General features: G+C 39.8%; 1 protein-coding gene across 1 annotated transcript in view; it reads left to right on the forward strand.

Annotated features, from left to right (window-relative positions):
- Positions 1–23,012, forward strand: part of SLC39A12 (solute carrier family 39 member 12) — a 100,573-nt gene that overhangs the window by 65,091 nt on the left and 12,470 nt on the right. The window contains exons 13-15 of the mRNA XM_002717411.6: positions 3,011–3,077; positions 8,549–8,707; positions 10,338–10,525. Coding sequence (XP_002717457.3) covers positions 3,011–3,077; positions 8,549–8,707; positions 10,338–10,525 — 414 coding nt within the window. The remainder of the gene's footprint in view (positions 1–3,010; positions 3,078–8,548; positions 8,708–10,337; positions 10,526–23,012) is intronic.

Here is a 23,012-nt window from a genome sequence, read left to right on the forward strand (position 1 = left end):
GATTGCTGTTAAATGTAAGAGTGGGAATAAGAGAGGGAAGAGATGTGCAATTCGGGACATGCTCAAGCTGACTTACCTCAAACGGTAGAGTTAGAAACATACCAGGGGATTCCAATTCAATCCCATCAAGGTAGCATGTACCAATGCCATCTCACTAGTCCCAGTGATCAATTTCTCTTCACAATTGATCGTAATGATAGGACTAAGAACCAAAGGGATCACATAAACAAGAATAGTGTCTGCAAATACTAGCTGATAGAATAAAAAAGGGGGAGAACGATCCAACAAGGGAAGTGAGATACACAGCAGACCCATAGAATGGCAGATGTCCTAAACAGCACTCTGGCCTCAGAATCAGCCCTTAAGGCACACGGATCCGGCTGAAAGCCCATGAGAGAATTTCAGGCATGGAAAGTCAAGACACTCTAGGGGAAAAAAAAAAAACCTAAATGAAAGATCTCCGCGAGTGAGATCCCAGTGGAAAGAACAGGTCATCAAAGAAGGAGGTACCTTTCTCTGAAGGGAGGAGAGAACTTCCACTTTGCCCATGGCCTTGTCTAAATATGATCAGAGTCAGTGAACTCAGGGGGCTTCCATAGCCTTGGCAGCTCATGACAAGAGCCTAGGGTGATTACTGAGGCCATAAACAAGAGTGTCAATTTGTTAACAACAGGAGTCACTGTGCACTTACTCCTCATGTAGAATCTCTGTCCTTAGTGCGCTGTAAATTGAGATTTAATGCTATAACTAGTACTCAAACAGTATTTTTCACTTTATGTTTCTGTGTGGGAGCAAACTGTTGAAATCTTTACTTAATGTATGCTAAACTGATCTTCTGTATATAAAGAGAATCGAAAATGAATCTTGATGTGAATGGAAGGGGAGAGGGAGTGGGAAAGGGGAGGGTTGCGGGTGGGAGGGACGTTATGGGGGAGAAGCCATTGTAATCCATAAGCTGTACTTTGGAAATTTATATTCATTAAATAAAAGTTAAAAAAAAAAGAAGAATACATTTCTGGAGAACTTTTACAAAAGTCCTAGAATAAATATTTGAACTCATGTCTTTAAATAAAACTATAGAGCATTTTGATCATAGCTGGGCTTTGGATGCAACATAAAGGGATTGCATTGTTCTTGCTTCTGGTTCCACCCAGCTGCAGGCAGAGGGCCTGTGTCCTTCCTTTGCTAACTCTATCCCACAGGTCTGTGCTTGCTTCCTAGCGATCCTTTTCTAAACACAGCCTATCATTACATCGTTTGCAGAGCTACTGCTGGTCTTATACTGAACTTTGATTTTGCTCTTTTTCATAAAAAATTCTTATATCTCACACTAAATTTTTGTCAATGGTTCCACAACGTTGGGTGTTAGAATGGTCAAAATCTGTTTTTAAAAGGACACATTTTGGGGGCTGATGCTGTGGCGCAGTAGGTTAATCCTCCACCTGTGGCGCTGGCATCCCATATGGGCACCAGCAGGTTCTAGTCCCGGCTGCTCCTCTTCCTCTCCAGCTCTCTGCTATGGCCTGGAAAAGCAACAGAAGATGACCCAAGACCTTGTGCCCTTGCACCAATGTGGGAGACCTGGAGGAAACCCCTGGCTCCTGGCTTCGGATCAGCTCAGCTCCGGCCGTTGTGATCATTTGGGGAGTGAACCAGCGGATGGAACACCTCTCTCTCTGTTTCTCCCTCTCACTGTCTGTAATTCTACCTCTCGAATAAACAAATAAAATCTTTAAAAAAGAAATTTACTAGATAACATATTCTCTTTGTAAAGCAGATCAAAATTCTTAATGATAGAGAAGTATCTCAGAAACTGAACTAGAAATCACTGTGTGAAATAAAATTATGGAATCTTAATAGAGAAAGGAAGTTGAGAATTTCACTTCTGTATTGTATGGATGAAGGAAATGTTAAATCTACTTATATTTGTCTTTTGTGAGTCTGTTTATCTACTTAAATTTTTTAATGTTATTGGAGAGACAGATAGATAGAGCTCCCATCCTCTTATTTGCTCCCCAAATGACCACAATAGCTGGGGCTAAGGCAGGCTGAAGCCAGGAGCCAAGAACTCAGCACAGATCTCCCAAATGCACAGCAGGGACCCAAATATTTGGTTGACTACCCGCTACCTCCCAGCAGGAAATGGAGCTGAGTAAAAACCCAGCTACTCAGAAACAAGACATGGGCATCCTAACTGGTGTCTTAACCACCAGGCCAAACTCCCGCCCCAATATACTTGTGTAAAAAATGAGTTTATTATTTCTTTAGCTTTAAAATGTAACAATTTTTTAAGATTTTGCCGCATTCACTTCATATGTAAACAGTAAACACATATATACTATTTTTCTTGACAACAGGTATTGATATCATAAAATGAGGGATTCAGGATAAAGACCATAATGAGGGGAAAGAAGGGTCTGCTGACACGTACCTGGTATGATTCAGGGGAGTCGTGTTTCTACCTACATACCCAGTGATACGACATATGCTTTTTTAACTGGCAAGTTTTTTTGTAACTGGCAAAGCAACGAAAACAGAATATTTTGTTGCAATGAATGAAATGAAGTGTTGGGTTTGCCTGACTTTATTCTCCATCCACAGTCCACTATCTGCTTACAAATAGAAGATAAATCCCCAGATCCACAATCCATCATCAGGAGAAGAGTCATATTAAGTCAACATTCATTTTTCTGTAGCTTTTGAGTTTCATAAAGGATTGCCTAATTCAAAAGTCTGAATTATCAACTGTCTTGGTAGCCTCCCATTCTCTATGGAAGATTCTGATCTATAGAAAAGTACTGTTTTCTTCTATATGTAGATAGTAAAAAATGTACGCTCTATTCACTTTCAATTCTACGTTGTATATTGCCCATGAAACTTCATAATACTAATATACATCTGGAGTTTTAAAGTATCTTTTAAAAATCAACAAAATTCTTCACATTTCATTTTTTGACACAATGATAACTATGCTTATCTTACATCGGTTGTTTTCTTATTTTTAAAACAGAAAGGCCCAGAAGATTCACAGGCAGCTGAAATTCCTATAAGCAGTATGACAGCCTCCAACAGAAAATGTGAGTACAAATTTTGAAAAACCAAACTTTAAATGTAGAAAATGCAATAGAACAAGATTATTTCTGTTAGAAAATGTATGTTATGTTATGTTATGTTAGAAAACCATATAGATTTTGGGGCTGGCATTGTGGAGTAGTGGGCAAGGCTGCCGCCTGCAGTGCCAGCACCTCCTATGGGCGCTGGTTTGAGTCCCAGCTGCTTGACTTCCAATCCAGCTCTCTGCTATGGCCTAGGAAAGCAGTAGAAGATGGCCCAAGTCCTTGGGCCCCTGCACCCATGTGGGAGACCTGGAAGAAGCTCCTGGCTTCAGATCAGTGCAGCTCCAGCCATTGCGGCCAACTGGGGAGTGAACCAGTGAAAGAAGACCTCTCTCTCTCTCTATCTCTCTCTCTCTCTGTAACTCTGACTTTCATTTAAATAAATAAATCTTTTTTAAAAAATGAAAACCATACAAATTTCACATTTGGTATGTATGGGGGACTCCAAGAGCTTCATGGAGAAATGGAATTCTTAGGTAAGTTTATTTTAATGCAGAAAATTTCAAAATTAATGCATAGTTTTTCATAATTCACATTTCATGGATTTTTGGGAAGACTCTTCATGTTTCATTATTAAAAACTTTTAAAAATGTTTTTAATAAAGACATATTCTCATCTGATGTCTTTCAAAGATACCACACATTTGTATTAACTTGACTCCATTCTTTAAAATGCTGTTTTCCTCAACTGTTTAACACTGATTCTCTACAAACTTCAATTAGTAAAAATGCAGATGTGGTTATCAAGGATATTTTTTTTCAGGGATTTATTTACATATTTGAAAGGCAAAGTTGCAGAGGGGAGGAGAGACAGAGATCTTCCATCTGCTGATTCACTCCCCAAAGTGAGGCTGGGCCAGGGGGAAGCCAGGAGCCAGAAACTCCATCTGGGTCTCCTACATGGGTGGCAGGGGACAAGTACATCTGCTCCTTTCCCACACACATTGGCGGGGAGCTGGATCAGAAGCAGAACAGTCAGGACTCAAATTGCGGCTCCTGTGGGATGCTCATTTCACAAATGGTGGCTTAACCCTCTGTGCCACAAAACTGCCCCTAAAATATTTTGTATATTTCTTTTTTTTTTAATGATTTTATTTTATTTATTTATTTATTTTTTTTTTTTTTGAGAGGCAGAGTTAGAGAGGGAGAGATAGAAAGATCTTCCATCTACTATTTCACTCCCCAAATGGCTCTAATGGCTGGGGCTGGGCCTGGCCGAAGCCAGGATCCAGGAGTTTCTTCCAGGTTTCCCACACAGGTGCGGGGGCCCAAGCACTTGGGCCATCTTCCACTGCTTTCACAGGCCATTAGCAGGGAGCAGGATTGGAAGTGCAGCAGCTGGGACCAGAACCGGCGTCCACATGGGATGCCAGCGTCAGGGGCCGAGGCTTAACCTACTATGCCACAGCATCAGCTCCTGTATCTGAATTTAACTTACCAGTTTTGAATGGGATTTTATTCCTTTTTGTTTGTTTCTGAATAATTCTTTGAAATTTTTTCTTGTGTCCATTCTGTTTTCACATTACTCTTGAATCCCTGCCCCACTCTTCTAGTGAATGTCATCCTCTTGTGACACTGTTTTAATGGCAAGCCGTCCTGATTACTTATTCCCACTCTACTATTGGTAGGTGAGCTACCCAATACTGTTGACTACCATGTACTGAATTGAGAAACACTTGACACAGATTACATATTATTGCAATCAGTTCTCTTCCAATTTAACAAAATCAGAGTAAGTACTATATGAACTACACAAATGAAGTAACCGCTTGCTAGAGTGGTTAAGTCACTGCCTGGAATACTGTAGTTTGTGAGCTCTGATACTGGGGAACTGAAAAGGTGCTAATGGATCAGTAGTTTCTTGGCAATCAGATAACATGCATACATTTGTGCATTCTCTCACATTCTGATGTTCATTCCAAAAGTGTTTGAAGACCTGTGTTTTAGGCATTGTGTTTGCACTGAAAAGTAAAGTAAGAATAATCTTTATCCCTAGAACTGTAGTTGAGGATATAAAGATGTGTATTAATAAGAACTAATATGAATTGTTCTGTTTTAGATAAGTTAGCCCATGTCATTTATTTGCTTGAAAATAAGTAATTACATATCCTGTCCAATTCTTCTCTCAAGACATTGTTAATATTTTCCTTCTAAATTTTTAAGTCCAGGAGTAATTTAGCATGCCTGATAAACAGTAGGCCTGCAACCCAATTGTTTTCAATTTTGAAAGAAAATAAAAGAAATGGTAAGTCAAGTGAAACTGGGAGCAGAGAACGGAAGCTAGACAGGGAGTACTGATGGCCTCATTCAAATAGCTGCTAGGCCTTGTATCTTCCTGTTTCAGATATGCAGCTTGGCATACAGCATGATTACAGACAGATGCAAATTAGATAATTCAAGTCCTCTTTTTCGCCAGAAACATCTTGAATTAGCTTCAAATATTTGATTACTTGCTTTGTATTACCTCATTGCTGGAACTCGTGTTTCAAAAGACAGAATGCAAAAATCCCATCCATGGTCTGATTTAAATAAACAAAAAAACAAAGCTATTTTAATTCTAGCCCAAGTTGCACCATGGAAATCTTCTGATAGTTCAGAAATGTGGAACTTAGTGTAACTGCTAGGTGTGTGAGCAAAGGTAAAATACTATGAATAATTTTGTAATGCATAGCATACATTCAATTACCAGTGAATACTCATATTCCACTGAATAATATTTAAATTACCTTTTAAAATATGCACAATGTATTCTTGGTGGCTTCCATGCAAATGTGTCTATTTGCCTCGTGGCTTGTTACATGTCCATGATCTGACATTTAGAAACACATAATCAGATTCATAAAAGAACAGTCAGCGAAAGATAGACCACTTTGTTTCCTAGCAAGAAGTTTAAGGATAAAAGTCTTCCATTTTAATATACCAGAGTACTTTTAAAAGTTCATGAAAATGAAGTTAAAAGTTACGTTTATTTTGGTGCAAAAAAATTAGAATCCCTGCATAGTCTTTTCATTATACACATTTTCCATGACCTTTTTGATGATCCCCCGTATTCTATTGTATCAAAACTACATGTAGGTGTATGGAAATCACAGTTGTATTTGCATGTTCTGATGTTGTCAAATGTGTCAGTTCAAATTTTTCTGAAAAGTTCTTTTCACAAAGGAGAGCTTTATTTCTGAAAATTGGCAGAAGCAGCCAAGTGGCCTGGTAGCTGTTGGGCTCTGAGAACTTCCAGGCAATACTAATCAGAAGTCTCTGAACCCAGTAACTGTGTTTTTTTGTCTGTTACTTGAAGTCTGCTTATTTTTAGAATGGAATAAAATGAATTAGTAAGCCACAAGATGGATATAAATCAGTTCTACAGTGATATGTGTAAATAAGCACGATGTTTTAGAAATAAAATACATGGGACACGTTAGCACCACGGTCAATATAGCTATCTCCTGGCTGATAATCTGGGCTGTATCTGCTGTTTACAGAAGCCATTTGTTTTATGATACATAATATACAATGATCCAAATCATATTCCCCAGATGAAAAACAACCAAATTATAATCTCTCTGTAGTTGTAGACCAGGTAACAATTGGAAACCAAGAAGTAACTTTTTCTATTTCTATTAAATACGATCAGTATAATAACATGTTCAGTTCTAACAGTAACCACAGTGACTGCTTAAACCTGTCGCACAGCCCAATATGTATTCAGCTGAATAAATAATGAAGCTTTAGGCCATGACAATTGATTTATGACTTTATATTACATGGTCTACCTGGGCAGTTCTAACAGTGTTATCCTCAAAATGCTCTCTCTGTTAGTCATTCAACTCTAATTGAGTTATAACATACAATGTAGAGTTTTCAAAACAGAAATTCTGTCCATTAAAAACTTGAACCCAATTATGATTGAAATTATTTCATTGACTCTCTCCTAATTAGATAATGTGCATTATATAATAAAATTCCATGAAAACAGGAGCTTCTGTTTCTTTTCTCTGCTGGGGCACTGAAAGTTATTTTACAGAAAGACCAGAGCACTGAGTAATTGTTCCAAAAGCTAACCACAAGAGTTGGTTGTGGTTCTGTTGTGGTCAAGGTGAAGAGTGAGTTTGGGAGAGTCATTAGCAAAGGGAAGCCTAGTGGTCACACGATGGCAAAAGCTGCACTCAGCAGACTGACTTGGGGACAGTCTGAGAGAACAGTTTTGGAAAGCACACTCCATTATAATGACGTTCAGCAGGGTGGTTTGTCCTGACCTGTTCAGGCTGCCATAATGAACTACTAACTTAGCCTGGTAGCTAATAAACAAAAGAAGTTTACTTCTCATAGTTCTGCAGCTTGGAAGTCCAAGATCAGTGTGTTTGGTAAAGGACCCACTGTCTGGGTCCTAGAAGGTGACCACTTGCTGTGTCCTCAGATGATGGAAGGGACAAGAGAGCTCTCATGTCACTCTCAGTAAGGGCACTAATCCCACTCCATAGGGCTCCACCCTCATTACCTAATCACCTGCCAAAGGCCCCTCCTCCCATTGCCATTACTTCAGGGGAATAAGTTTCAGTACATGAATTTGGGTGTGGACACAAATATTCAGACTACAGCATGGTTCTAACAGTATTTTATTTTTATTTTTATTAAAGATTTTATTTATTTGAGAGGTAGAGTTACAGACAGTGAGAGGGAGAGACAGAAAATTCTTCCTTCTGTTGGTTCATTCCCCAAATGGCCTCAACGGCCAGAGCTGCACCGATCCGAAGCCAGGAGCCAGGTGCTTCTTTCTAATCTCCAATGCAGGTGCAGGGGTCCAAGCATTTGAGTCATCTTCTACTGCCTTCCCAGGCCACAGCAGAGAGCTGGATTGGAAGAACAGCAGCCGGGTAGAACCAGCACCCATGTGGGATGTTGGCGCCGCAGGCAGAGGATTAACCTGCTGTGCCACAGTGCTGGCCCCAACAGTATTTTAAAATTCATTTCAATCCCATGGATGGAAACATTATTTGTATTTTGGGAAGTTGAACATAGTTTGTATTTTCTTTTTGCATAAGTGGATAAGGTAATAATGAATCCTAGTATATAATTTATCTCATTATATGGGAACTTAAAAAAGTTTATGGAAATGGAATTAAAAGGTAAGTTTGTGTTGGTACAAAAGTTTTTTGGAAACTCTGCATGGTAGCTCTTCATACTACGCATTTCCACAAGCTTTCTGGAGACCCCTTGTAGTAGACCAATTAGGAATACAGTGGCCATATGTTCAAGCATGAGTCCCCGCATATTTTGAAAGCTGAGACACAGTGGGTGACTTAATTAGATGCAGCGTGAGACTATCAAGAGTAGGTGGGAAAGGTGGTCGTACTTGAAGGATTCCCTGAAACACATAGCACCAGAAATGCTTCTCACACTACACTTTTTTTTCTTTTCTTTTTTTTTATTCCATAGGCAAAGCCATTAGCTTGCTAGCGGTGATGATACTGGTTGGGGACAGCCTGCATAACTTCGCGGATGGCCTAGTGATAGGAGCGGCCTTCTCATCTTCCTGCGAGTCAGGAGTGACCACAACAATCGCTATCTTGTGCCATGAAATTCCACATGAAATGGGTAAGTGCTGTAGACAAACCACTCTTTCCTGTGGTTGAGAAAGTCAGAATATATTCCTAGCTATCATTTGCTAGGATTCTTTTTCCAGCACAGATTGAGACATGAATACTTTCCATTTATCATTTATTTAAACCATAAGAAGAGGACTTGAAAAACAATTCCTGTACCCTGGAATCAAATTTGATTAAACTCTTTTGTGATCTTCCCAGGACCAAGAATGCATCTTTTTGGATTCTGGAGAATTCTGTATGGAAGAGAGTCATTCAGAGAAACCTCATTTTAAAAAACTTTGGAAAGGACTTCAAAATCTGCATATTAACTATGGGAAAACATTAAGAGGGCTCTTTTACTCATTATGTCAGTAAACAAGGCAATGAGATAAAATAACATTGAAATTAAAACCAAACCAACCATGGTTTCATCAACCTGATTTGCACAAAATGTTTGAAGCCATGTGTAAAATTGGAATGACAGGTATCTGGTAGCAGATGTACATAAGACTGTTTTTCTGGATAATCTTAATAGCCCTGTAATTCATATCGTGCCTCCAAGGAACCAAGATGGGATAGAAGAGCCATTTCTAATATAGACCAGAAATGCTGGAGGCTGGTCGGGGTACATATGTGCCCTCAGGAGAACACTGAGCAGTCACTCCCTCTTTTTCCCTTTTTGGACCTACATTGTTGGGCCACTCTTCCCTTGTTGTACCCAGCATCCATCACTCACAGTCCTGGCACCGACTCGTTACTGACCCATCCTTCTGGGAGCAGTTTATCCAAAGTCCTACATGAGCTCACTACAACGTACATGGTCAGAGAGCCATTCCCTGGAGTCCCATGGTTAGCGCCTGTAATTGTGGTGTAGCACTTGCTCCACAACCCAAAGCCACAGGCCCATGGGACAGTCTGAATCAGGCCAGCAACGACATTTCAAGACCTGTTCATGGAGCCAGATATGCAGCGGAACAAAGAAACCGAGTCCCAGAGCTGTCTGTTTATTGAATTTCAGTCTCGTCTCAATCCCAGAGACTAAAACAGATGCTTTCAGATTCACTAACAAGCTATTTTTCTTTTAGAGTAAAGGTAATGAGAGACTAAGATTATTTCCCTGTAATCGTAAAGGCAGTGAAACCAATGTCTGAAGGGGAAAAAAAATTCTCTAAGCAACTTTTGTCATGATTTAAAAAATCTCTTCTTTCTTTAAGAGTTTTCTCTTCCCCCAACAGCAGTTCCTGCGTAAACAGATAATAAAAGCCCATATAACGTCATGATTTCACCTGGAAAGTTTCCAGGTCAGAAGATTTAGAAACCCTGGGACAGCAAATGACTGTTTTACATTGACCTAAGTTGAAATGTCACAGGATAACAGGACTAAACATGTCCCAGGCCTCTCTGTGTATGTGCCATGATTAGGGGCAGCAAAAGGAATAGAATTCTCAAAGTACAACTTTTTAATAGTAGTAGAATGAGTTGACTAAGAATGCTAGAGAAATAAGTAAACGCACATTATTATCTGATCACCCAACTTGACTTATAACACTGGATGTAGCTGCAAAAATTTGAAACTGCCCGAGACTAAAAGTGTCATCAGTTAAATTGCAATTATAGTTTCTTTTGGCCTTAACCTTCAGGAGACTTTGCAGTACTCTTAAGCTCTGGACTTCCCGTGAAGACTGCCATCCTGATGAATTTCGTCAGCGCCCTAACTGCCTTCCTGGGACTCTACATCGGCCTCTCGGTGTCTGCTGACCCGTGTGTCCAGGACTGGATCTTAACAGTCACTGCTGGGATGTTCTTATACTTATCCTTAGTGGAAATGGTAAGCTGCGGTGTTTCTCTTTTGTTCTTCTAAATACTGAAAATGTAAAACAGAAAAGGCAATACAGTGCAAAAATAAATATGGAGAAGAGAAGAAAGAATATACATAAAATATAAGGGACAAAGGAAATATTCAAGAAAGTAAATTGTGGGCAGATGGACTATAATGAGATGAAAAAAAGCATTTTTAGTGGATTTAAGTGGAAAAACTTTAATCTTTGTAATTTTCAAAAGTGCTCATCAGCTCCTTCTGTTCTAGCTTTGTATCTATGTGTTGCCTGCACCTCTACCTCACAGTTATGTTGAACAGCCAACTGTTTTATTTAGATAATGGGATATAGTTCCACTGGTTGAATTAAATAACTGTTGGACTTGATTAAGCTACCCTATTTTAAAAATAATTTTGTCTTTAAGTTTTAACTGTCAAAGGACTATCATGCTGGAGAAATGAGAACAAGAAGATAAGTAAAGTATTTGATCTCTAAACATGCAACATAGGGGTAGGTGTTTGGGCTAACAATTTTGGCCCTGCCCAATCTAGGTTGTTGAGAGCATTTGGAGAGTGAAGCAGTGAATATGACATCTGTGTGTGTGTATGTGTGTGTCTATGTCTCTCAGTCTTTCAAATAAATAAAAATATGTAAAAACAACATTTTCTAAAGAGGTCCTTGCTGACACTAATAATTCAGCCATCACTTTTTGTTCTCTATAATCTTACAAAGGGATTGAACCTGGGAAAATTCATGGTTTTTTTTTTAAAGGTTTATTTATTTGAAAGGCAGAGATAGAGAGAGAGGGTGAGGGAGAAACAGAAAGAGAGGTCTTTCATCTGGTGGTTCAGTCTCCAGATGGTCACAATGGCTGGAGCCAGGAGTCAGGAGCTTCTTCCGGATCTCCCACATTGGTGCAGGGATGCAAGTCCTTGGGCTATCTTCCTCTTCTTTCCCAGGCACATTAGCAGGAAGCTGAACTATAAGTGCAGTAACCAGGTCTTAAATCAGTGCCCATATGGGATGCTGGTGCCACAGGCAGTGGCTCTACTTGCTATACCATAGTGCCAGCCCCAAATCTCATGTTTTATACCTCATTAATTTTCATTTCTGTAAGATAAACCAGTCATTTTTTTAAGGTCTCCCTCTTTTGGACTTGTTAACAAGTTAAATGTCTGAAGGTAAAAGTCATGATGATTATACCTTCTTATAGAAAGGAGTAAAGGAAATAAAAATGAAATAACAAAATAAATACCTAAGACTGAAAAGAAATAAGAATAGAACTAAATTATGTTATTACCTCTGTCCTGGAGAAGAGAAAGTAAAATAAACAGTCTTGAAGGTAATGTGTGGAGCAGGTCCATGGGGTTAGCCAGCACCACGCAGAATCCAGCTATTGTCCTGAAAGTAAGTGAAATATTTCATGAGGGGAAAAACAGGCAAGGCAGGAGCTTGCGCTGATACAACGAGAATAACAGATTTATGATGCAGATTTCAAAAAGGAGACTCTCAAAGTAAACACTGCCATTTGATACCCTAGCATATGTGCTTCTGAGTTTCTGGTGGTTTTTCTTAATTCTTAGGAAACTCAAGTGGATGGGATTAACACCAAATACACTTCCATATCTAGAAATTTTCTTACATATTACCTGGGATGCTCAGGGAATTCCCGAAGTTTGTTAACAAAGCTAAAAGTGAAATAAACGTTGCCCTCTTATCTGAGCCCATCTTCGAACCTAAGGTTGATGTTACAGAATCCTGAGATCCTTCCAATTAGAGAAACCTGGGTTTGTAACCCTTTATGGTTGCATGAACTCATTGTCCCCCACCACTGAGGAGCTACCTGTGTTTAAAATGTTGACAGATCATTCCTCAAAATTTACTCTTGAGCCTCCTGGTTTGCAGCTTTCTCTTTTAAATTCTTTTCTCTTTATGGGTCAGTTGGGGGCAATCACTGTATTCTTTTGAGGTTTATCCTGTTTTTAACACAGACTGTACCCCTCCTCAAGCATAAAGGACATATATGATCAGAGAATACCTTTTCATTGCTATGTGGTCTCCTCTCCTAAAATTGATCTGGGAAGATTATCAAGCACCATTTGTCATGTGGAACCTTACACTACACTTGTCATTTCCCATGTTCCTCATCTTGTTAAGTAAGGCTAAGCAGTCGCTTCTAAGAAAGCAGTGTGGCTGGTGTCCTATGAGATTCTTGACTTTCTTGCAAATTGCTATTGGCCAGGGAAAACCCAGGATCCTGGCAAAAAGACAGGAAAGAAAATACCCCCAGTTTCCTGGGGCTGCTCCCTACAATCCAGGTCGCCTGCTCTCACGGCCTTCTAAGTAACTTCTAAACAAACATAGCTCTTTCACAGAGCAGCAAGTTTAACTCTTGCTGTCCTCTGGGGCTATGCCAAAGAAAATAGTCTGTCATTTAAGGAGAAGAAAATAAGTTTGCAAGATTCCATGAAACAGCAAAGAAAACAAATTTCTGCAACTAGAGGGCAAAGAGAAATGCAGTCATGTACTGATTCTTTACCAACTACTGCATATTTACCTTCTGAGCTGGATTAATGTGCAACAATGAACTAGGTGTTTGCTTGGTTTATGTGTTTGAGAGAAATTGGGTATGTTTCTTAAAATTCCTAAAAAAAAAAAAAAAAGGAATTAGGGCAGCAGTGAGGCCATTAGCAATGGGTCAACAAAGAAGAAGGTCTTCTCTAGGGAAAGCTGCCAGCCCTAATTCTCCAAAGCGGGACTGCCTTGTTCCAGGCACACGAACTCCCAGTAGTGCTGAGCAGTTTCTAAGGGAAGTTAAGAATGAGTGCAGCTCTGGGTGGCCAGGAGAAATCAATTCTGTTATAAAGATCAGTGTCCTAGCCTGGGTTTCCCCCAAAGCAGAGGCAAAAACAAAAGAGAGGGTGGAAGCAGTTCATGTGGGAGCTGATCCAAGGAGGGAACCACGTGAAAGGCAGCCGGAGGAATATGGAGAATGAAGCAATGTCCGTACAACAATACATTTGTGTTCAGTGCACCAACACTGTGGGGCTCCCTCACATGTGACCTTCTGAGGAGACCTAGGAAATAAGCCCCAGACCTGTTTATCTGGAAAATGAGAGGGGCTTCCTCTTTGGACTCCAGGCCCTACTGTTCCTAGCTAGTTCTATAAACATTATCCCTCACATTCACAACTCGTGCTTGACAGTGGTGTTCCCATGGGGGTCCCATGACATCACATTAGAGAAGCCCAGGACACAAGAAGTGAGGCATTGAGCATGGGCCCGAAGCAGGGCTCTTTGTAAAACTAGTCAACGCCTTCCCGGGACTGGTCTCTGCAGCAGGGACGGGGGTGAGGGATGGGGCTGAGAGACTATGATACTGTCCATTAACAGCTGGCCCCTTTCACCACTCAGATAGGCTCCTGCCTCCTCTACTTTTAGGTTCCACCTATCTCAGAGTCCCTTTCATGGTGTTAGACTGCCTAAAGCTGCACAGAGACTTCACATGAAGCAGTAAGACAAGCACCAAACCCTGCTGGTGTTGAGGTTGTCATTGACAGGCATCATAACTGGCCTCCCACACCTAGTCTTGATTCTTTTCACCTCCAGGCAGCACTTTTGCTGACCTAGTCTTCTTTCCTGGCCGAGGGAACAAAGGGCTTTGCTGAGAAGTCCGCAGCTGTGTCCTAATCAGGCCATATTTCTTCTAATCGGCTGTTCTCCATTGCCTCCCTGCATGGAGGCACCAAGAGATGCTCCAAGCAATGCCCCAGTCTCTAGACACATTTCTTCTTGTCTTATGGGGCAGCAGAAACCCTAACTCCTCACTGCTAATCTATAGCAATTATTGCTACCACTGTAGTAACTTTTTTGTTGTTGTTAGTTGATCTATTGGTATAAGGAGCCCTAAATGACCAGGTGGTAGTCATAGCTTCAAGCACACTGGAAACTTTATTGTATTCACTGGGGCACTGTCCCTAAGAATGATCGGTGATTGGACAGTGCCTAAATTTATAGGAATAGGAACCACAAATTTGACAACTGAAAAAACCAGCAACGACTAAATATCAGTGCTTTGTGATTTATTATTTGTTATGTCTATTTTTTTTCTTTTCACTAGGTTCTTAATTTTCTGTTTATGTTCCTTCTTTTTGAGGTATAGTGACATTTTTAAAATATGAGAGGCATAGAGAGAGAGAACACATGCTTTCACCTGCTGGTTCACTTCCCAAATGCTCTTGACAGCCAGGGCCAGACTAGTGCTAAATCTGGGAGCCCCAAACTCAGTCCCTATCTGCCATGTGAGCAGCAGGAGCTCAGTTACTTGAGCCACCATCAATACCCGCCAACACCTGCATTAGCAAGAAGCTTTCAACAGGAGCCGGAGCTAAGTAGCAAACCCAGGTACTTTGCTATGGTACACAGGTGTCTTAACTGGGAGGCCAATTGTCTACCTTTATCGTTGATTTTAAATTACTCTTGTTTTCTAATATTAGCATTTATGCCTATAAATCGGCTGGGAAATGCACTATTATCAGATTCCCATGTATTTTAATATGTTGAAATTATAATTCTATTGATTTTAAAATACCATTGCATTCTCATGTAATTATTTTGTTTTTGACATATTGGTTATATAGAAGTATGTTGTCTAATCAATATTTGGAACCTTTTTAAATACTTGGTATTTAGCTTAATTCCTTTTTTGAACATATATTCTTTTATTTGAGTCCTTTGAAATTTTTGGGGTCTTATTTTAAGACCCAGTGTTTTAAAGAGATATGGTCTATCTTGGTAAATGTTCCCAAGTGCATCTGAAAAGTACAACAAGTTGGGTATAAGGTTTTGTGGATGTCATTTCTGTCAGGCTGATTGACAATGTTGTTCATATCTTCAGATATACTGATTTATTTCTCCACTTGTTTGATTTTAAAATATCCACATACATTGGGATTTTGCCTACTTCTTTAGCTGTGTCCACTTTGCTTCAGGCCATTAAAGCTATTATTTGATGCATACATATTAGAGGTTGTGATAGTCACTTTGGGTTAATTTATAATAAAAAATACCATGTAGTGGGGGCAGCTGGAACAAAAGAAATTTCTAGTGATTCTGGAGGCTGGGAAAGCCAAGATCCAAGTGCTGGCTGATTTGGTTCCTGGGGAAGGCTCTTCTTGATTTATGGACAGATATCTTCTTGTTATGTCCTCATATGATGATGATGATAATGATAGGGAAGAAGGGAGAACCCTCATGTCTCTTCTCATAAAGGCACTAATCCCACCATGAGGACTTGGCCCTCATAGCCCAATTACCCCCGAACACCTCATTTCCAAATACCTGCACGTTGGGAACTGGAAGTCCAACATGTAATTGTGGGGAGACACAAGCATCCAGTTCTCAGCAGGATGGTCCTGTCTTTTGTTTCTGGTAAAAACTTCTTGTCTTGAAGTCTCAATTGTCTGAGGTTCACACAGTCACATCTGCTTTCCTGCTTACTGTTTGAACAGAACATATTCTCCATCCTTTACTCTTCTGCTTATCTTTTATAAAGTAATCAGTAGGGCCAGGATACAGCGTTTGAAGTGGCACCTAACAGGAACAGTGTCTAATACAATCAGAAATCCCTGTAATTACTAGGTTAATATCTAAATATGTTGTGTATGTTTTCTTATATGAAAGGTAGGGTAAAAGAGCTTAAACACATCAAAGCAAAATTCAGTTGGCCACTCCAATTTACATAAGAATACAGTCAACTCTCCATAGTCAAGGGTTCTACATCCATAAATTCAACAAACTACAAGTTAAAAGTATTCAGAAAAATAATTGTCTCTGTACTGAATATGTGCAGAATTTTCCTTGTCATTATTTCCTAAGCAGTAATGCAGTACAACAATGATAACAGCATTTGCATTGTACCAGGTGCCACAATTCCTCTAGGGATGATTTTTAAAATATATGAGAAAATTGAGTAGATTAGAGGCAAACACTACTTATATAAGGGGCTTGAGCATCCATAGAGTTTCACATCTACCAGGGGTCGTGGAACTATTCCCCTGAGGGCGAGGACATGGAGAGATATCCCCAATTTCTGACCCTCTTCCTCTATCAACCTCCCTGTTACCACATAGTTTTCTAGATCTGTCACTTTCTTCCCTTAGCTTTTCTGGATACTCTTTTAAATTGGTAGCCAGATTTTTACCTAGAGCATGTTCCAGTTTCCAGGTAATCATCTTTGTATGAAAGGCAGAATAGAGAGTCTTTTGAATTTGGACTTATGTTCCTCTGCCTTTGAAACAAAAATGCAAAAATAGGGTCTGAGTGTCAAACCTAGTCGGTAAATAGGATCATCCGTTGTCCAGAGGAAGCGTCCATTGGTTTCTCTACACATTTTGCAGTACAGTAAGTAGAAGAGCTTCAAGGCAATGAATTGAGTGAAAAGCATATGAATTGACCAAAAGAACAGCCACCTTTTCAGCCAAGCTTTTCTCCTATTCTTAATCACATGACTGTAAAATTAAACTCAACTGGAATCCTGAACTTTTTAGGATATTGATCTTGTTTCCCCCACCCTGTCATTCTTTCTTATTTTTTTTTTTTTTTTTTTTTTTACAGGCAGAGTGGACAGTGAGAGAGAGAGACAGAGAGAGAAAGGTCTTCCTTTTGCCGTTGGTTCACCCTCCAATGGCCGCCGCTGCAGCCGGCGCACCGCGCTGATCCGATGGCAGGAGCCAGGATCCAGGTGCTTTTCCTGGTCTCCCATGGGGTGCAGGGCCCAAGCACCTGGGCCATCCTCCACTGCACTCCCTGGCCATAGCAGAGAGCTGGCCTGGAAGAGGGGCAACCGGGACAGAATCCGGCGCCCCAACCGGGACTAGAACCCGGTGTGCCGGCGCCGCAAGGTGGAGGATTAGCCTATTGAGCCACGGCGCCGGCTATAATTCTTTCTTATTGAATTCACTGAATTTGATTGTTTCTTAGAGAAATCCAGAGACGTCTAGTGCAATTCAGTCAATAGTGTTCCATCACTACGTTGGATTTGGTAAATGTGAGTCCTTTCTCCATCCTGATAACTAGTAAGTCATCCTTTCTTCAAAGGTCAGCACCTCGACTCAATCCCTTCAAACACTATCCATCCACAGGAAAGGGTTATTTTGTTTGAAAAAGACATATGAAGGAGCTTTTGAATACATCTTTGTTTTTAACAAATATTTTGCATTACTTGCTGTATCACAAGTCTGAGTACAATTGACATTTTAATACTCTTTTGCACAGAAAGAAATGATCAGCATTTAAAATCCATTTCAGCAGTAAAATTTAGTATAATTTAAAATCCACAATTATTTCTTCACAAAAGGAAGAAGCATGAATCACTCTTCCCACCAACTTGAAAGACTTCCATTCTCTTTCTGTAAAAGTCAGTCACACCGTATACTTAGAAAATGTCTACTGAGAAAATGATGAATAGTTTGATGAACTTTGAACTCTAATTTTAAAAAAATGATTACTAGAAGTATTTGCATTTTTCTGTGTCATGTGTCTCTTTTCTTGTATCTTCTCTCTCAAGCCATGCACAGGTACACATATATACACCCCTTCCAAAGTAATCATTTCTTAAAAAAATGCTAAATCTGGCTGATAGGTGCCTTTGCTGAGCTGTACAATTAAGAATTTGTCGGCTGGCGCCGTGGCTCACTTGGCTAATCCTTTGCCTGCGGCGCTGGCACTCCGGGTTCTAGTCCCGGTTGGGGCGCTGGATTCTGTCCCAGTTGCTCCTCTTCCAGTCCAGCTCTCTGCTGTGGCCTGGGAGTGCAGTGGAGAATGGCCCAGGTCCTTGGGCCCTGCACCAGCATGGGAGATCAGGAAGAAGCACCTGGCTCCTGGCTTTGGATCAGCACAGTGCGCTGGCCGTGGCAGCCATTTGGGGGGTGAACCAACAGAAGGAAGACCTTTCTCTCTGTCTCTCTCTCACTGTCTAACTCTGCCTGTCTCTCACACACACACAGACACACACAAGAATTTGTCTGACTCCCTCTCCCAAGGCAAAAATAGAGTAATGCATTGTTAACTACAAGTTAAATGCAGATAGCAGTTTGTCTCTGCTAATTATGAGTGACAATGATGTGATTTTTATCTTATGACTCAGAGTTCTCAAAAGATGAATTCTTGTTTATCTCCTGCTGTAAGCCGCTTTGTGAATTGTCTTGGAAAGAGACTTTTGGGAAGTTTTGGGCCCACAAGTTAGAAAAAGATTCTTCAGAGAAAACTTTAGTTTGGCTACCCTGCATACACCAATAGCTTTGGTCCTTGCTTTCCTGCTTGTTAAGGAAGATTAAAATGGCTATGTTTTGTTGAGCACTGCTACCAACTGAAAAAAAGCTAAATTTAAAACAGCACCAGTGTCTATGAGAACAAATCTCCCAATTTCTGGATATTGCTGGGTCAGCATAGTAATCTGTATTGAAGATCCTACAATTTACTAATCAAATACAATTATAAAATAGAACGCTCTTTGGCATCCCTATTTTCATTGCTGTCAAAGGGACAACCAAGAAAATGAATTTCAGGGGCTGGCATAGCACTGTAGATTAAGCCGCAACCTACAATGCTGGCATCCCACGTTTTCCCAGATATTCCACTTCCAGTCCAGCTCCCTGCTAATGCTCCTGGGAAGGCAATCGAGGGTGGCACAAGTACTTTACCCCTGCCACCCATGTGGGAGACCTGGATAAAGTTCCTGGCTTCAGCCTGGCCCAACCCTGGCTGTGGCAGCCATTTATCAGCTTGAGTCTTATTTTTTCTCTCTCTCTCCCTCAGTAACTCTGCCTTTTAAATAAATAAATATTTTTTTTTAAATAAAATGAATTCCAGAAAAGAAATGTAAAAATTTAAACAAAAACCATAGAATTTTCACACACAAACTTTTATTGAATTAAACTCTTGGTAGATTGTTGAAAAGAGTTGATACAGCATGTTGAAGCAAACACTTCAGAGCAAATTTTTGCTCTACAGAATTCTGTAGAATGGGAACTCCTCCAGGGCCCTTCTGAGGTCTGACAGCTACTGAAACCTCGTCTCTGTGGATAGGCAGCCTCGGTCTCATTAGAGCTGGTAGGTCTCTGAGAGAGGAGACACTAGACTTCCCTCCATCTTGCTTATTTCACATAAGCAAAAGAAGTTCAAAACAGACAACACTGTAGACTATTTGCTAAAAGGGGATCCGATCCTCCTGAAGTGGGCTATGTGGTGGTGATTAGTGAAGAGTGAGAGCTGAGTTTATGCTCTGGGACTTTGGGATCTAAACATAACTTCACGTTTTTCAGTGCAAAATAATGACAAAGAATCCTCATCATGCAGCAAATGATATCCTCGCACCAGCCCATAGACTCGCAGATCCAGCCTAAATACTGGTGGTTATTACACTCAGCTCAGAAGTTAAACAGTGAGTCGAAGCTAAGTTTTTCAAATATTGGAGTAGGTGGGTGTTTCTTGTGGCAAAATATACATGACATAAACTTTACCATTTTACTCATTTTCAGGTGCACAGTGCAGTGACATTAACGACATTTACTTTGTTGGGCAACCATCACCACTCCCCATTTCCAGAACTTTGTCGTCTTCTCACACTCTAGCTCTGTACCCATTCAACACTAACTTCTAATTCTCTCTCCTGTAGCCTCTGAAAGCCAACAGTTCATTTTCTGTCTCTATAAATTTAGCTACTATAGTTACTGTATATAAATGGAATTATAAAATGTCTGTCATTTTATGTTTGGTTTATTTTTCCTGGCATAATGTTCTCAAGATCCATCGGTGTTACAGCATGTGTCGGAATTTCACACCCTTTTAAAGACTGGATAATATTCCACTGTTGTGTATACTAATGTTTATGTGTTCAGCCATTGATGGGCATTTGGGTTGTTTGCACCTTTTGAAGTTAATTTTTATATATGGTATCAGGGAAAGGCCCAGCATCGTTCTTTTATATGTGAATAGCCCCCTCGCGCCCATTGCTTGTTGAAAGGACTGTCTTTCCTTATTGAATGATCTTGGGATTGTGTCAGAAATCAACTGAATACATGTAAAAGACTGTTTTCAGACTCTCTGTTCCACTCTCTTGGTTTATATTTAGGCCAGTACCACACTCATTTGATTACTGTTATTTTGCAGAAAATTTTGAAATGAGAAATTGTGAATCTCCTATTTTTCAAGATTTTTGTGGTTATTCAAAGTTCTTGATATTTCATATGAATTTTAGGTTGGGTTTTTCTATTTCCACAAAAAAAGTCATTGGCATTTTTGATAGAAATTGCATTTTGCCTGTAGATCACTTTTGATAGCATTGATATATCTTAACAATACCACTTTACAATCTGTGCACTAGGATACCCTGCCATTTATTTATTTATTTATTTATTTATTTTTGACAGGCAAAGTGGACAGTAAGAGAGAGAGAAAGGTCTCCCTTTGCCATCGGTTCACCCCCCACAGTGGCCACTGTGGCTGGCGCCCTGCGGCCGGTGCACCGGGCTGATCCAAAGCCAGGAGCCAGGTGCTTCTTCTGGTCTCCCATGAGGGTGCAGGACCCAAGGACCTGGGCCATCCTCCACTGCCCTCCCTAGCCACAGCAGAGAGCTGGCCTGGAAGAGGGGCAACCGGGACAGAATCCGGCGCCCCAGCCGGGACTAGAACCCCGGGGTGCTGGCACCACAGGCAGAGGATTAGCCTAGTGAGCCACAGCGCCAGCCGCCATTTATTTATATCTTTAATTTCTTTCAGCAGTGTTTTTTTATTTTCAGTGTACAAGTTTTTACCTCCTTGGTTAATGGTATTACTAAATACTTTATTCTTTTTGGTTCTATTGTAAATGGAAGTGTTTTCTATTTTGAGTTGTTCATTATTTCTTTTGAGAAATGCAACTGATTTTTGTTTCCTTTTTTTGCTGACCTTGTCTATTTCAACTTTGATGAATTTGTTTGGATTATGTTTTAACATCTTGGGGTGCATAAAAGGTATAGGTAATACTTATTTAATGGATGAGTGTATTTCATAAGCAAGATTTTTAAAAATACAAATGTTATAATATTTTAAATAAATAAAGACATATTTATAAGTAAAAAGTATTTCACATTAATCACACAAACCTTTTTGTCTTTTCAAACTCACCAGGAATAGAAATCAGAACTTAACCCCTCCATTGTCTACTTTGCTCCTGTTCTTTATTTTTAAATTGCATAAATAGAGAAACATGCATTGATGAGTATAAATGAATAAAATAAAACTCTACTGTCAAAGTTAAAAGGAATGATGTCCTTTTAAATTCTTTATACACATTTGTGTATTATACACATTTGGGGAGTACTGTGAAAACTCAAAAATGTACACAATGTGTAGCGAACTCTAAATTCTTGTACTCCATGAACAATTGATAATTGTGACTTTTCATTCACTAGAGTACCCCTCTTAGTATTTCATGAAGATTTTAATAATGTCTGCCAGATAAAATCTTGCTCATTTAGATAAGCGTAGTTGTTTCTAAATTTGGTCTTAAGTGTGTTAAGCAGGTGAGATTATTGCTATGAAGGAACAACATATGTATGGCTGCATGTTTTTGACGATCTGCAAAAAAAGCAAAATGATCAAGTGATTGTCTTCATGTTGGAGCACTAATTCAACCAGTAAAATGCATGTGAGAACACAAACAAAGCAGTCTGTGTACTTTTAGAGGTTTAAAGACAAAACAATCTTCATAATTTATCAATTTTTTCAGCAAGTTGTGTTTTCATGAATGGCTTTTTTAGTAAATTTTCTTGGAGACAGTGCATGGATAAAGGGTTACATTGAATGTTAGATTTTGCAAAATCTGGATAGACTTTTGGTTGTCATTAAGAACCACATTCAATCTCTCCTCCTATCAAACTATTTAAGGACACCTCTGTATCTCTCTGATCATTTTTTTTAAAAAGATTTGTTTATTTATTTCACAGGCAGAGTTACAGAGAGAAAGGGGTGGGGGAGAGATCTTTCATCTACTGGTTCACTCCCCAAATGGCTGCAGTGGCAAGGGCTGTACCAGGCTGAAGCCAGGAGCCAGGAGTTTCTTCCAGGTCTCCCACGTTGGTGCAGGGGTTCAAGCACTTTGGTCATCCCCTACTGCTTTTCCAGGCACATTAGCAGGGAGCTGGATGAGAAGTTGAGGAGCTGGGACTCAAAGTGGCACCCATATGGGATGCTGGCATTGCAAACAAGAGGCTTTACCCACTATGCCACAATGCCAGCCCATCTCCGATGATTTTTATAAAACATATTTTTATAAAATTGTAAACAGTCATCAAAAGACTTCACATTATTAAGAGAAAAAGTAGTTGTATGTCTAATATAGTTGTATATATATGGATGAGCAAATATGCAAAAGTTTTTTTTTTTCATTTTTTTCTCTGCGTTTAACAATACGGAGGTCTCAGTAACTCTTCGTGGCAATGTTCAACATTTAAAAATA

The sequence above is a fragment of the Oryctolagus cuniculus genome, chromosome 13, assembly GCF_051225735.1.
Source record: "Oryctolagus cuniculus isolate XC-2025 breed Fujian yellow rabbit chromosome 13, ASM5122573v1, whole genome shotgun sequence".
In the NCBI taxonomy this organism is placed as follows: Eukaryota; Metazoa; Chordata; class Mammalia; order Lagomorpha; family Leporidae; genus Oryctolagus; species Oryctolagus cuniculus.